Raw genomic sequence first — 13,772 nt, 5'->3', positions numbered from 1 at the left:
AATTCCATCGGCGGAAACAAGTACAAGAGAATTGCTATCGGCAGTTGCTGAAGCGTTTGATTAAAAATTATCTACTGCCTTTTTAATTCAAGCGCCATGAGCTTCACTCTGACTCAGAACCTGAAGGGAAAGCAACGATTCAAGACCGAGCGGCCCCACGACTATATTTACGGTAAATCTGGTCGCTTCATTCTGGGGTTGCTTCTGATTGATTTGTTTCAGTATTTTGTAAGATAATTTTACTTTTATTTTTTTTTTCCATTGACTTTCATCCTCTGCTTTCCTGATAGTGCCAAAAGGGAAGGTTAACCCGCGCATGAGAAGTATGAGCCCAGTTTAGTTTGGGCGACCAGTTTATTTTTATTAGCGTATTTTCATAAAATATATGTTACATTGCTACAAGAAAATTGGGCCTCTCGGTTATTTACTTAGAGTCTTGCTGTTGTCTAGTAATGGGAGTAATCTAGAGGCACTTGCCTTTGACATTTAGCTTTTTGACACAAGAATAGGTTGGCATCCGTAAAATGGGTTAGAGAGTTCATGTTGGATCTTATAGACTCGAGACTTATACCCAAATTCTTCATTCATTCCACAGTGTACGTCTATGTGCTGGAACTGAACTCACGGGGTCATAGTGGGGGACAGGGTTGGGAATCAGAAGGGTAGCGTTCAGTGTTGACGGATGAATAGGGCAATCAAGGCAAGAGATGGCTGCAAGTTTTCCCCATGGGCTAGGATTAGTGGGAAAATGGACTACATTGTTAAGGACATGATCAGTGCTGAGTGGTAGGATCAGAAGTTGGATTGAGTGGGATGAAATATGATAATTGAGGGTAATTATAATCAGTAGTTGTAGAAGCATTATACGTGATAAATTATAGATTGCAGTGATGTAATCACTGACATGGTAGCATTATTTTGCCATCAGTTGCTATTGTTTAATTTTCTTGCTCAGTGTGCTAAAAAAATGGGGGCAAAAGAAAACGATCAGTAGATGTAATGCCTCAAGGAGCACACAACTGAATTTTGATAGGAACAGAGCCATCATAAAACGGAGCTTTAAAACCAAATTATAGTGGTACTTTAGAACATGAATAGCAATTTGCTGCACACTGACAGAATTCCTGTGGTTTGACAATAATTTTGTACAGTCTGTGATTTGATAAGCTTATTTCTACATCTGTTACCTTTTTTAAGATGGGTAAAATTTGTAATAAAACTGTTAGACTCGGATACTTAATTAGATAAATACCTCGATGAACAAAATTTGCTGTTAATCTCCTAGTGCATTTATTTTTCTGCTAAACTGTAGGTTTACTCATGCGTAACGTTGATTCTCAAAAGACTTGATCAAGTATTTGTCTCCCAAATATTTATACATAGAGCATGGTCATCACCCCTCTACTTCCTGCATGTTCATGTGCCTATCCATCTGCTTCTCAAACACCACTGTCTTGTCTGCTTCCACCACCGAGCTTGCAGGATGTTTCGAGCATCCACCACTCTGTGTGAATGGGGGTGGGGTAATAAAACTTGGCCTGCTCATCTCTTTTAAATTCCAGTCCTGATGAAGGGTCTCAGCCCAAAACATCAACTCTTTATTCCCCTCCACAGATGCTGAATGACTTGCCGAGTTCCTCCAGTATATTGTGTGTTGCTGTGGATTTCCAGCATTTGCAGAATGTCTTGCGTTCTCCTTTAAGCTTCCCCCCATCCCTTCCTCACCTTAAGTGCATGTTCTCTAGAATTTGACATTTCTTTCACCCTAGGTAAAAGACTGACTATCTAAGTTGCTCATAGATTTATATTGTCAGGTCTCTCATGATTCTAATTAACCTCCAGTATATAGTTCATAATCAAAGTTCTATCCTATCATTTACCAAAGAATTATTCATTTTCCTTTTAAATGTACCGTACTTGTTTTACAGGTGGAGTGTTAATTAGCTCCATTGTGATGTCACAGTAATTTCCTGTTTTGGGTTCTATTAATTCCGTTAGAGGTAGATGCTATGCAGCAACATGAATGGGACTCACAAAGTAATTTACAATTGGCATCTAACCTCATATAAAAGGTGTGAAACATAGATTTCTCCAACTTCTGGTAATTGCCCCCCCTTCTCCATTCCCATTCCTGTTTCCCTCTCTCACTTCATCTCCTTACCTGCCCATCACCTCCCTCTGTTGCCCCTCCCCATTCCCTTTTTATCATGGTCTTTTACCCTCTCCTATCAGATTCCCCTTTCTCCAGCCCTTTATCTCTTTCACCTATCAGCTTTCCAGCCCTTTCCCAGTTTCACCCATCACCCACCATCTTTTACTTCTCCCCTCCCCCCATCTTCTTGATCTAACTTCTCATCATTTTTACAGTCCTAACGAAGGGTTTCAGCCTGAAACGTCGACTGTTTGTCTTTTCCATAGATACTGCCTGGCCTGCTGAGTTCCTCAAGCGTTTTGTGTGTGTAGTTTGTATAAAAGAGATTGCAGGGTTTTGGGAAAACCCTACCATTGGACAAGAGGTACAGAAGAACTAGGTCCCAGTTCACCATGTCAGGAACATTTATTAGACCGCTGTAGATTACTTCACTCACCACAATTCTGAACTGATTCTACAACCTACAGACTTACTTTCAAGGACTCTTTAAAACTCATGTTCTCAGTATATTTTATTTGCATGGCTTGTCTTCTTTTGCACATTTTTAGTTGTATGCCAGTCCATTCATGTACGGTTTTCATAGATTCTATTATATTTATTACTGTAAATGTCTGCAAGAAGATTAATCTCAAGATAGTATATGGTAACATAGAGTCCTGATGAAGGGTCTTGGTGTGAAACATCGGCTGTTTACTCTTTTCCATCAATGCTATCTGACCTGCTGAGTTCCTCCAGCATTTTGTGTATGTTGCTTGGATTTCCAGCATCTGCAGATTTTCTCCTGTTTGTGTGATATGGTAACATATACACACTTTGATAATAAATTTACCTTGAACTTTTGAAAATGGTAGTGACACAAAGGAACAGATCATAATGTTTGTTTTGACAATTTAGACTATATCAATATTTTGGCTATTAACCATATTTTTTTCCCCCCTAAATCAGAAGCTCAATTTTCAGAAGTGGTATCTTCCCAAAACATAAGTGTAATTTACTTTTGAATGAATGACATCACAGGAAACAATAAGCAAATAAATGCACCTCTGTAAAAATTGATGTTACAGCTTTATAAATTATTGGAAATTAACTGGTTGGAAATATTGGTGATTATATAAAACTGTCATTTTCATTTTAATTTATGCTCAACGATATTTCTCATTAGTAAGAGGAAAGGGTTCTATTGACAAGCCATTGAATAACTTCTGTTGTCTGCCACAGATCCCCTATACGTGTTGTCTAGCGAAAAAGACCATGCCAAGATGACCATGAAGGCATTCACATCCATTAATAGATTTGTGAGTACTCACAAATGGAGTTTATCAGTAAAATAATATCTAGAATTAATTTTAACTAAAATCTTCCTTTGCTGATTGGGTGAATGCAGTTGCATATTTTTCAATGGAATTGATATGGATGACAGTTCAAAGAACAATTTTCTCATATGCATTTTTGACCACAATCCACCTGTTTTCTGAAAGTGATATTTAATCTTTCTGCATTTTCTCATTTCTTTAAATTACACACTATTTCTATATTTTTGAAACACAAATAACAGTTGGTATTGCTCTCTGTATTCACCCTTCTCCCACTCACATGTTTCACATTTTTGGTTTTCCCACAATCTTGTTCCTGAGAAGAGAAAAATCAACATTGAATTTTCAATTAAACACAAGCAAAATAGGGTGAAATTCAACCCTAAAGTAATTGTCATAGTTGCTTTCACTTGAATTTTCTAATCCCTTTGTGAGCTACAATATCACTCCATCTGAATGGAGCAGGGAGGGAAGTGGCCAGTATGATCCCAAATATTAAAATGCTTTTAAATTTAGTGGAAAAATATCAGGCAGGTAAAAGATTATTGTTAGATTTTTTAATGAACTTTGTTAAAGTTACTGAACATTTAAATATTTATTTGTCCTTGTCAAAGACATAAAAGAATTTTATGTAGTTTAGGAGTGAGTAGCATTTCTGGTAGCATCTCAAGATCAATATGGGCACTTGTGTCTTCACTTACCTTGGTGAACTGGAAGAGTCATTAACACTTAAATGAATTTATTGTAATAACTTGTTGTTACTGATGATAGAGTTAAAACTGGCTAGTTACATGGCCTTTTGAAGTTTTACATCTTTCCTGATATAAAATCAGAAAATTCTGGAAGTAGGCAGCACCTGTGGAAAGAGAAACAGAGCTGATGTTCAGTTCAGTAACCATTCATCAGAACTGAGGAAGCAAGAAAACAAGTTAGTTTTTAAGTTGCAGAATATGTCAAGGAGGGATGGACTCCATAAAAGGAGTGCTAGAATGAAACTATAGTTTCTATAGTTGTCAGATAAGACGAGTTTAGCATTATTTGTCAGATGAACATTGAAACAAAGTGAAATGAATAGTTTCAATCAAATCAAATCAGCGAGGACTAAGTGACACCATGCTTCTGGTGTTAACATAGCATGCCCACTTCTCACTAGCCCTAACCCTAACCCTACGTCTTTGTAATGTGGGGGAAACTGGAGTACCCAGAGGAAATCCTTGCGGTCATGGGAAGAACATACAAAAAGTAGGAATTAAACCCCAAACAGTGATCATCGGCTCTGTAAAGTGATTGCGCTAACCTCTCTACTACCGTAGCAATTATCCAGTCATTCGGGCAGTTGGAAAATGAAAAAGAAGCTGAAAGGGCAGATAGAGACTGATATCAAACACAAGCAACATAAAAGTTGAGAAAAATGGGTCTGTGAGATATGCCCAGCAAGCTAGGCTGTGCTTAGAGAGAGAGAGAGAGATACTTTATTGATCCCAAAGGAAATTACAGTGTCTTAGTGGTATTACAAGTGCACAGATATATACATATTAGAAGAGAAGTTAGAAAGAATAAAAAAATAAGTTACCTCAATCAGTTTAACAGGAAAAATCATTACTTCTTTCGGCTATAGGTTGACTCATTATAGAGCCTAATGGCCGAGGGTAAGAATGACCCCATATAGCGCTCTTTGGAGCAACACAGTTGACTTAGTCTATTACTAAGAGTGCTCCTCTGTTCAACCAAGGTGGCTTGCAGAGGCTGAGAAACATTGTCCAGAATTGCCAGGATCTTCCGTAGGGTCCTTTATTCTACCACAGCCTCAGGTGTGTCCAGTTTGACTCCTATAACAGAGCCAGCCTTTCTAATCAGTTTATTGAGCCTATTGGCATCACCCATGTTTGTGCCATTGCTCCAGTACACCACTGCATGGAAGATTGTACTGGTGACAACAGACTGGTAGAAAATGTGAAGGAGAGGCATGTATACTCCAAAGGGCCTCAGTCTCCTCAGGAAGCAGAGGCCACTCTGGACCTTCTTGTACACAGCCTCTGTGTTGGTGCTTCACTCAAGTCTGTCATCCAGATGCACCCCCAGGTATTGTATCCTCATCACATCCATGTCTTCACCATCAATAGTAACAGGGAACAGTGCAGGCTTAGCCTTCCTAAGGTCCATCACCATCTCCTTTGTCTTACTGATATTGAGCTGCACCATTTGACAAAGTCCTCCTCCAGGGCCCTATATTCATCCTCCCATCCACCCTATGGAGAATAAAAAATTTAAGCCATTTACACAGGTGGTTGATTTGCAGCTGAAATGGCTGATTTCACAATCCATGTATAGGCAGAAAACAGACCCATCAGCCTAATGAATCTGATTAGACCATCACTCACCCATTTACATTAATCTTACGCTAATGCCATTTAAAAAAAATCTCCCTACTTTCTTGTCAACTTTTCCTAGCTTCAACCATCCTCCTCCAGATTCTACACACCTTCAAATTAGGGGCATTTTATAGTAGCCAGTTAACCTCAAGACTACCTCATCTTTGGGACATGAAGGAAACCAGAGTGTTCGGAGGAAAGTCACACAGCCAGAAGAAGAACGTGCAAACTCCACACCAACAGCTCCTAAGATCAGGATTGAACCCAGATTTCTCAGGCTGTGGGATATTGGCTCAACCAGACATCCCACTGTGCTGCCTAGGGAGGGAAGATGTTTCTGCTGGTGGAACTCTAACCTTGCTCTGTGCCAGAGGGAGAAGTATGAAAGCAAGGATATGGGAAATAGATAAGAAGTGGTCATTGTCTTGTTAGCTATCGTAGTTGTAGGATATCATGGTCCAGTAGAAGAGAGAGGATCTCAAAGGAACCTGTATGGAAATGCTTGTAATTTGAAAATGTGTAATCATGATGGAGGAAGGGGAGAATGGAATGAAGTAGTTACAGGAGGCAGGGTGAAAGAGGTATAGTTGAGATCGTGATGGGAGTAGGTCTGAGATTAATGTATACTGCTAGCCTATCTCATGAAAGGGAGACAGAGATCCTGTAGGGAAAGGAAGATATAGATTATGTGAAGTTTTGCATGACAGCTAGAAAGAACAGCAAAGTAGTCTTTTATATATCAGAAAAAGAGTTGAGGGTGGGTGGCAGAGCAGGATTAAAACAAATATTGATCCACATAACCCCATAAAAATAGATATGAACTTGGCCTATGAGTGTTTCCACAACTGTGTCTTTTATCTAAAGATCCAGAGCTGCTTCATGAACTCTGAAATTTTAAACCTTTGCTGCCAATTTCCACCCTGCTTTCACCTTCATGTATTCTGTCTTTGTCAATACCATTCCCTTTCTTGGTGACTTTGTACACATTTCGAGGAATAGGCTAACGACTAATATCGATTACAAACTTGCACAGCCATCTCAACAATACTTCCTTCCACCCTGTCTCCATTCCATTCTTAGTTCATCTGTCTCCATCATATTTGCTCAAGTGATAGGATTTTCTATGCAGGTGCCTTGCCTCTGAATTGTGTTAGCTTATAAAATCTCTGTTGTGTATTATGAATAATATCGTAAATATATTGTTCAATTAAGCATTTTTGTTTATGTGATTCATTATGGGTTGTATGTAAAAGTATGTGAATGGCATATGTCATTATGCCAGCATGTCATATGTGCACGCCTTCTGAAGTAAAAACAAAGTAGACATGTTTATCCTCGGGGCTCCTATGTTTTTCTTTTGATGAGTTTATGGAGTTACAAAACATAACAATGGTGATGAGTAAGTTGAAAAGAACCTGAGATGACGACCTGCCTGTTGAAGTGCAGCATATTTTCCTTAAAAAGCGAGAAAAAGACAATCGAGTTTTTAAAAAATGCAACATATTTCCTTTTTCTTTGCAAGGGGAGAGAGACAGTTGTTTTTTTTTAAAAAGGCAGAAAACTAACAAAATTCACGGACCCATAAACAGTCCATTGATAACAAATACATAAGTAGAAATGGCTGACTACATCAGAAAGATGGGCGTGTTCAACTGCATAAAAGATAACTGGGGATGTGTACTGAATGGATTGAGCAGTATTTTAAAGCAAATGGAATAGCCAAGGAGAAACTATTTTGCTGAGTGCAATTGGTGGAAAAGCATACAATTTGCTTAGAAGTTTGACTTTTTCAATCAAACCAGCCAAAAGTAGCTTAGCTGCTATTGTGAACGTAATACAGGAACAATTAGGCCTGAAACTATTGTTGATAGCATAACACTTTAGATTTCACAGGCAGAATCAAAAGGAACAGGAATCCATTTCAGTTTACATGGCTGAATTGAAGAAGTTGAGCATTGTCAGTTCAGTGATGGGCTTGATGCTCTGATAGATTGTTTAGTTTGTAGAATCTTACAAAAAAAAGCATTCAAAAACTGCTTCTAACTGAAGCACAACTCATTTAAATGAGCAGTTGAAATCACTGTATCAGTGGAAACAGTCAGAGATGTAATTGAGTTACAGTTAGGAATGAAAGTGAGCGTAAACAAAATTGCACTGTCAAAACAGAAATCATTCTGGCCAGACAAGTTGTGTTACCTTTGTGGCAGAGGCTCACGTTCACCAGACCAATACAGGTTTAAAGGCAAAACTTGCAGAAAATGCAACAAAGTAGGAGACATACACAGTGTATGTCAGGAAGATAAAAATAAATGGACTGCACAGAGAAGAGACAAATCTAAAAAGTCAAGTTGCAGTTTCAAAAAGAGCACCAACCTGCATGCTGTTCACAAAAAATCTGATAATGAACAGAGTGGTACAGCACTGCGTAGCCTTGAGATTTACAATGTGAAAACTAGCATGAGATGAGCAATATAGCTTATATAGAAGTGAATGGCAAATTCATTAAAATGGAATTGGACACTGGCTCGGCTGTTTCAGTCATTCCACAAAATGAGTTTTAACGGCATGTCAGATATACTGAACTGAAATCTGCAAATATCCAACTTAGAACTTGTACTGGAGAAAAGATGACTCCTGGGGGAATGATATAACTGTGAAATATAACAGCCAACAAGCCACATTGGGCTTATATGTGGTAAAAACAAGAGGGCCAGTATTGTGGGGTCATAAATGGCTGAGACAACTACAACTTGATTGATGATCCATCCACTATTTGCATGCCACCCTGAAATAGTCAACTGAAAGCAAATTAAGAAAGATACTGGATGATGCCACAGCAATGTTCAATGATAGCTTTGGAAGACTCAAACACATCAAGGGCAATATAGTGTTAAATGGAAATACCACACACAAGTTTTACAAAGCCCATCCTGATCCTTATACCATCCATGATAAAGTAGCCAGTGAGTTGGATCACATCGGGTCTGAAGGAATTCTTTCCAAGGTTGAGTGGATCCCATGGGCAATGCTAGTGGTTCCAGTAGCCAAGAAGGATGGGTCTGTCAGGAACTGTGGAGATTTTAAGATCACCATCAAACCAGTACTGGAAGTAGATTGTAACCCTTTGCCCAGGATAGGTTAGCTTTGCAAACCTTTCTGGAGGAAAGCACGTCAGCAAAGTAGACTTAGCTGAGACCTTATGGAGCTGGAAGAAAAGTCCAAAATATTTCTCAACATAAACACTCACAGCGGGCTTTATCACTATATTAGGCTAATTTTTGGAGTAACATCTGCACCTGCACTCTGGCAGAAAGCTATGGAGTAGGTGCTGTGAGGATGACAAGGAACATCTCCAAAATTTCAAGACATTGTTAAAAATTGTAAGATGATGAGCTCAGAGGACAATGTAAATGTGAATTCTTTAAACCAAGCATCACTTACTGTGGTCACACCACTGATGCACAAGCATTACATAAATGAGGAAATTCAAGCTGTGGTGGATTCCCAAAGCCAGTGGATATATTGCAGTTGCAGTCTGTTTTTAGATTTATCAATTATTATAACAGGTTCCTGCCAAACATGGCTATTGTGGTCCACCTCTTGAACTCAATACTACAGACTGGGAAGAAATGGCAAAGGTGGGGTGGCTTTCCAAAAGGTAAAGTAAATGGTGGCGTCAGACACTGTACGAGATTCACATCGTCCAGTGAAGCATGCTTGTGACCCTTTGCCATATGGTATAGGTGCCGTCTTGTCTCATATTATGATTGATGGAAATGAATTATACACAGATTGACAGAGAGGTCTTAAGTCTGGTTTGGGGTGTAAAAAGTTTCAACCAGTACTTGCATGGGAGAGAGTTTACTCTGATTACAGATCATTAACCACTAGAGTCCATTTTCAACCCACAAAAGTGTGTTCCACTAACAGCAGCAGCACAAATGCAGAGATGGACTCTTGTTTCTTGGAGGACACAATTAAAAGTTCAAATTCAAGAGGACATCTAATCATAGAAGTGCTGATGGATTGTCCTTGTTTACCTTTGGAAAAGGAAGTACCTCAAAAATTTACAAAAGAGAACACTCTTCTTGATGCATTCGCCCTAATGCAAATCGAAAGTCTCCCTATTACGCCAGAGATGATCTAAACGGAAACCAGAAAAGACCAAACTCTGTCTCAGGTCTACATGACAACCCAAAATAGCTGGTACGTGAAGCCGAAATTTCAGTTTCCCCATTTTACCCAGCAGTGGGATATACTTGTCCTTAATGGGGGTTGCCTTATGTAGGAATTGAGAGTTGTTGTTCCATCCAAGCTGAGACCTAGAGTGTTAGAAGAGGTACATGCTGGTCATCTAGGCTTGGTCAAAATGAAAGCATTAGGTCAAAGCTTTGTCTGGTGGCCTGGAACAGATCAGGCAGTTTGCCATGCACAGTTCAAGATGCCAACACATCCAAAAGAATGGTGTCCAGAGCTGATAGAGCCAGCTCCTGCAATCACAATGGAGGAGCCTCCAAAACCTGAGATTGTTCACAACCATGTGTTTCTCCTTCCAAGAAAAATGACACCCCTTGTGAGGAAAGACGTTATTCAAAGTACATTTATTATTATCAAAGAATGCTTAAATTATACAACTCGGGATTTGTTTGCTTATAGGTATTCACAAAACAAGGATGCCTAAAAACTCAATTAAAAGAAAGAAAGACCAATCCCCAATATGCACAGAGAAAGAAACAAAATAAAAACAAATCATGCAAACAATAGAAGCGAGCAACAACAAACCAAATTGAGTCCTTAGTTCCAAATCCCTGGAGCAGTTTGGAGTAGGCCCAAAGCCTCGGTATTCAGTTCATCATATTAGCAGGGCAAGTCACCATAACGTTTCCAGACACGAAGCACAGCAGTCAGGGGCAGTCTCACAGCCTTAGCATTGCGGAGAGAGCTGCTCCCTTTCTGTCTGGTCCAGCATTTAAATTACTCCACAGGAGTAAAAAATCCTCCACATTTAAAATTTTCTATACTGTGGAAGTCTATATGGTAGTTGTAGTACATAGTATAGTAGGCCTCCATTAGTCTCGATAGACCATGGATTTGCACCTTGGAAAGTTTCCAGGGCACAAGCCTGGGCAAGGTTTTTTTTAATGGAAGACCAGCAGTTGCCCAAGCTGCAAGTCTCCGCTCTCCACGCCGCCAATGCTGTCCAAGGGAAGGGCATTAGGACCCATACAGCTTGGCACCAGTGTCGTCACAGAACAATGTGTGGTTAAGTGCCTTGCTCAAGGACACACAAGCAAGCCTCAGCCAAGGCTCAAACTAGCGACCTTCAGATAACAAGCCGAACACCTTAACCACTTGGCCACGCTCCAACACCACATAGTATCTGTGTATGTGTATATTTAAGATGACTAGAGAGCAATACGTCACATATTTGATTGAGGTGCATTCAATACTGAGTTGAACTTTATAGCTAAGTTGTAGCTATGTTGTGTATTTATTATTTCAGTAATTGAGTAATATTGCAAATACATTTGATTAAGCATTCCTTATTGTTTACATAATTCATAACGGTTATATGTAAAAATACATGAATGGCACACGTCATTAGAGCACCAATTCATAGGTGTGTACCTCAATGAAGTAAAAACAGAGTAGACATGTTTGTTCCTGGGCCTCTTATGTTTTTGTTTTGATTAGTTTATGGAGTTACAAAGTGTAACAATCTCTACAATACTACTGGCAGATAGAATGTAACAATAAAGTAAACTATTGAATGATATGCCACAAATTATTCATTTTACTAAGCAAACTAATTTAAACAATAGAAAAACTGAATGCTGACAATGGACAGTATGCAAATCTGGAGATCTTACAAAACATACAAAAGCTCACCATATTGATTGCTTCAGTAGTTTATTAACGTACAGTATATATTTGTATCAGCATGTGGTTTAAGTTGACCTCTGGGCATCTAGATATTGTAATACTGTATATATCTCTTCCAGAAAAAAATACCTGAATATAACACCATGTTCAGTAATTTACAACATTTCCCAAGGTATTTTCTGCAACTGGACCACAACAACCCAGTCCCAAAGTTTATTGATCAACGTTGGAGAGGATATGAAGAGAAAAGACAAGATGCCATCAAGCAATTGGCAAAGTAATTGCTACTTTGTTTTGAAATGACCTAAGTGGTCTATCTAATATATACATTGTTATTGGTAAACCATAAACAACTTGAAAAAAATCAGTTACTCAAATTGTTTTAACAATGTATCAGAATTATATTTCTGTTCATGCTAAGCATTTATATGAAATTATAAATATTATGAGTTTGATGAAATAGTTAAACATAGAAACATAGAAAAACCTACAGCACAGTACAGGCCCTTTGGCCCACAAAGCTGTGCCTAACGTGTCCCTACCTTAGAAATTACCGAAGGTTACCCATAGTCCTCTATTTTTCTAAGTTCCATGTACCTATCCAGGAGTCTCTTAAACGACCCTATCGTATCCGCCTCCACCACCGTTGCTGGCAGCCCATTCCACATACTCACCACTCTCTGCATAAAAAGACTTAGCCCTGACATTGCCTCTGTACCTACTTCCAAACACCTTAAAACTGTGCCTCTTGTGCTAGCCATTTCAGCCCTGGGAAAAAGCCTCTAACTAGCCACATGATCAATGCCTCTCATCATCTTATACACCTCCATCAGGTCATCTCTCATCCACTGTTGCTCCAAGGAGAAAAGGTCGAGTTCACTCAACCTGTTCTCATAAGGCATGCTCCCCAATCCAGGCAACATCCTTGTAAATCTCCTCTGCACCCTTTCTATGGTTTCCATGTCCTTCCTGTAGTGAGGCAACCAGAACTGAGCACAGTACTCCAAGTGGGGTCTGACTAGGGTCCTATACAGCTGCAACATTACCTCTTGGCTCCTAAACTCAATCACACGGTTGATGAACGCCAATGCACAGTATACCTTCTTAACCACAGAGTCAACCTGCACAGCCGCTCTGAGCGTCCTATGGACTTGGACCCCAAGATCCCTCTGATCCTCCACACTGCCAAGAGTCTTACCATTAATACTGTATTCTGCCATCATATTTGACCTACCTAAATGAACCACCTCACACTTATCTGGGTTGAACTCCATCTGCCACTTCTCAGCCCAGTTTTGCATCCTATCAATGTCCCGCTGTAACCTTTGACATCCCTCCACACTATCCACAACCCCCCCCCCCCAACCCCCAACTTTTGTGCCATCAGCAAATTTACTAATCCATCCCCCCACTTCCTAATCCAGGTCACTTATAAAAATCACAAAGAGTAGGGAACCCAGAACAGATCCCTGAGGCACCCCACTGGTCATCAGCCTCCATGCAGAATATGACCTGTCTACAGCCTCTCTTTGCCTTCTGTGGGCAAGCCAGTTCTGGATCCACAAAGCAATGTCCCCTTGGATCTCATGCCTTCTTACTTTCTCAATAAGCCTTGCATGGGGTACCTTATCAAATGCCTTGCTGAAATCCATATACACCACATCTATTACTCTACCTTCATCAATGTTAGTTACATCTTCAAAAAATTCTATCAGGCTCCTAAGGCCTGACCTGCCTTTAACAAAGCCATGCTGACTATTCCTAATCATATTATGTCTCTTCGAATGTTCATAAATTCTGCCTCTCAGGATCTTTCCCATCAACTTACCAACTACTGAAGTAAGACTCACTGGTGTATGATTTCCTCCCACAGTAGCCTGGGGTACATCTCATCCGGTCCTAGGGACTTATCCAACTTGATGCTTTCCAAAAGCTCCAGCATATCCTCTTTCTTAATGTTTACATGCTCAAGCTTTTCAGTCCACTGTAAGACATCCCTACAATCGCCAGGATTCTTTTCCATAGTGAATACTGAAGCAAAGTACTCAATAA

The 13,772-nt window shown here is 39.6% G+C and overlaps 1 protein-coding gene across 3 annotated transcripts in view; it reads left to right on the top strand.

The window, feature by feature from the left end:
* cfap91 (cilia and flagella associated protein 91) overlaps positions 1-13,772 on the top strand; it is a 76,250-nt gene continuing 62,478 nt past the window's right edge. For 2 of the 3 annotated variants that reach the window (XM_073045346.1, XM_073045345.1), the window contains exons 1-3: positions 1-172; positions 3,371-3,447; positions 11,840-11,997. In XM_073045346.1, coding sequence (XP_072901447.1) covers positions 97-172; positions 3,371-3,447; positions 11,840-11,997 — 311 coding nt within the window. In that variant the 5' untranslated portion in view covers positions 1-96. Of the gene's footprint in view, positions 173-3,370; positions 3,448-11,839; positions 11,998-13,772 lie in introns of those variants that run through there. The other variant, XM_073045347.1, reaches the window with a different exon arrangement.

This window comes from Hemitrygon akajei, chromosome 5, assembly GCF_048418815.1.
Source record: "Hemitrygon akajei chromosome 5, sHemAka1.3, whole genome shotgun sequence".
Classification (NCBI taxonomy): domain Eukaryota; kingdom Metazoa; phylum Chordata; class Chondrichthyes; order Myliobatiformes; family Dasyatidae; genus Hemitrygon; species Hemitrygon akajei.
The sequence above is the reverse complement of the archived record's forward strand: the minus strand, read 5'-3'. Positions and strand labels throughout refer to the sequence as shown.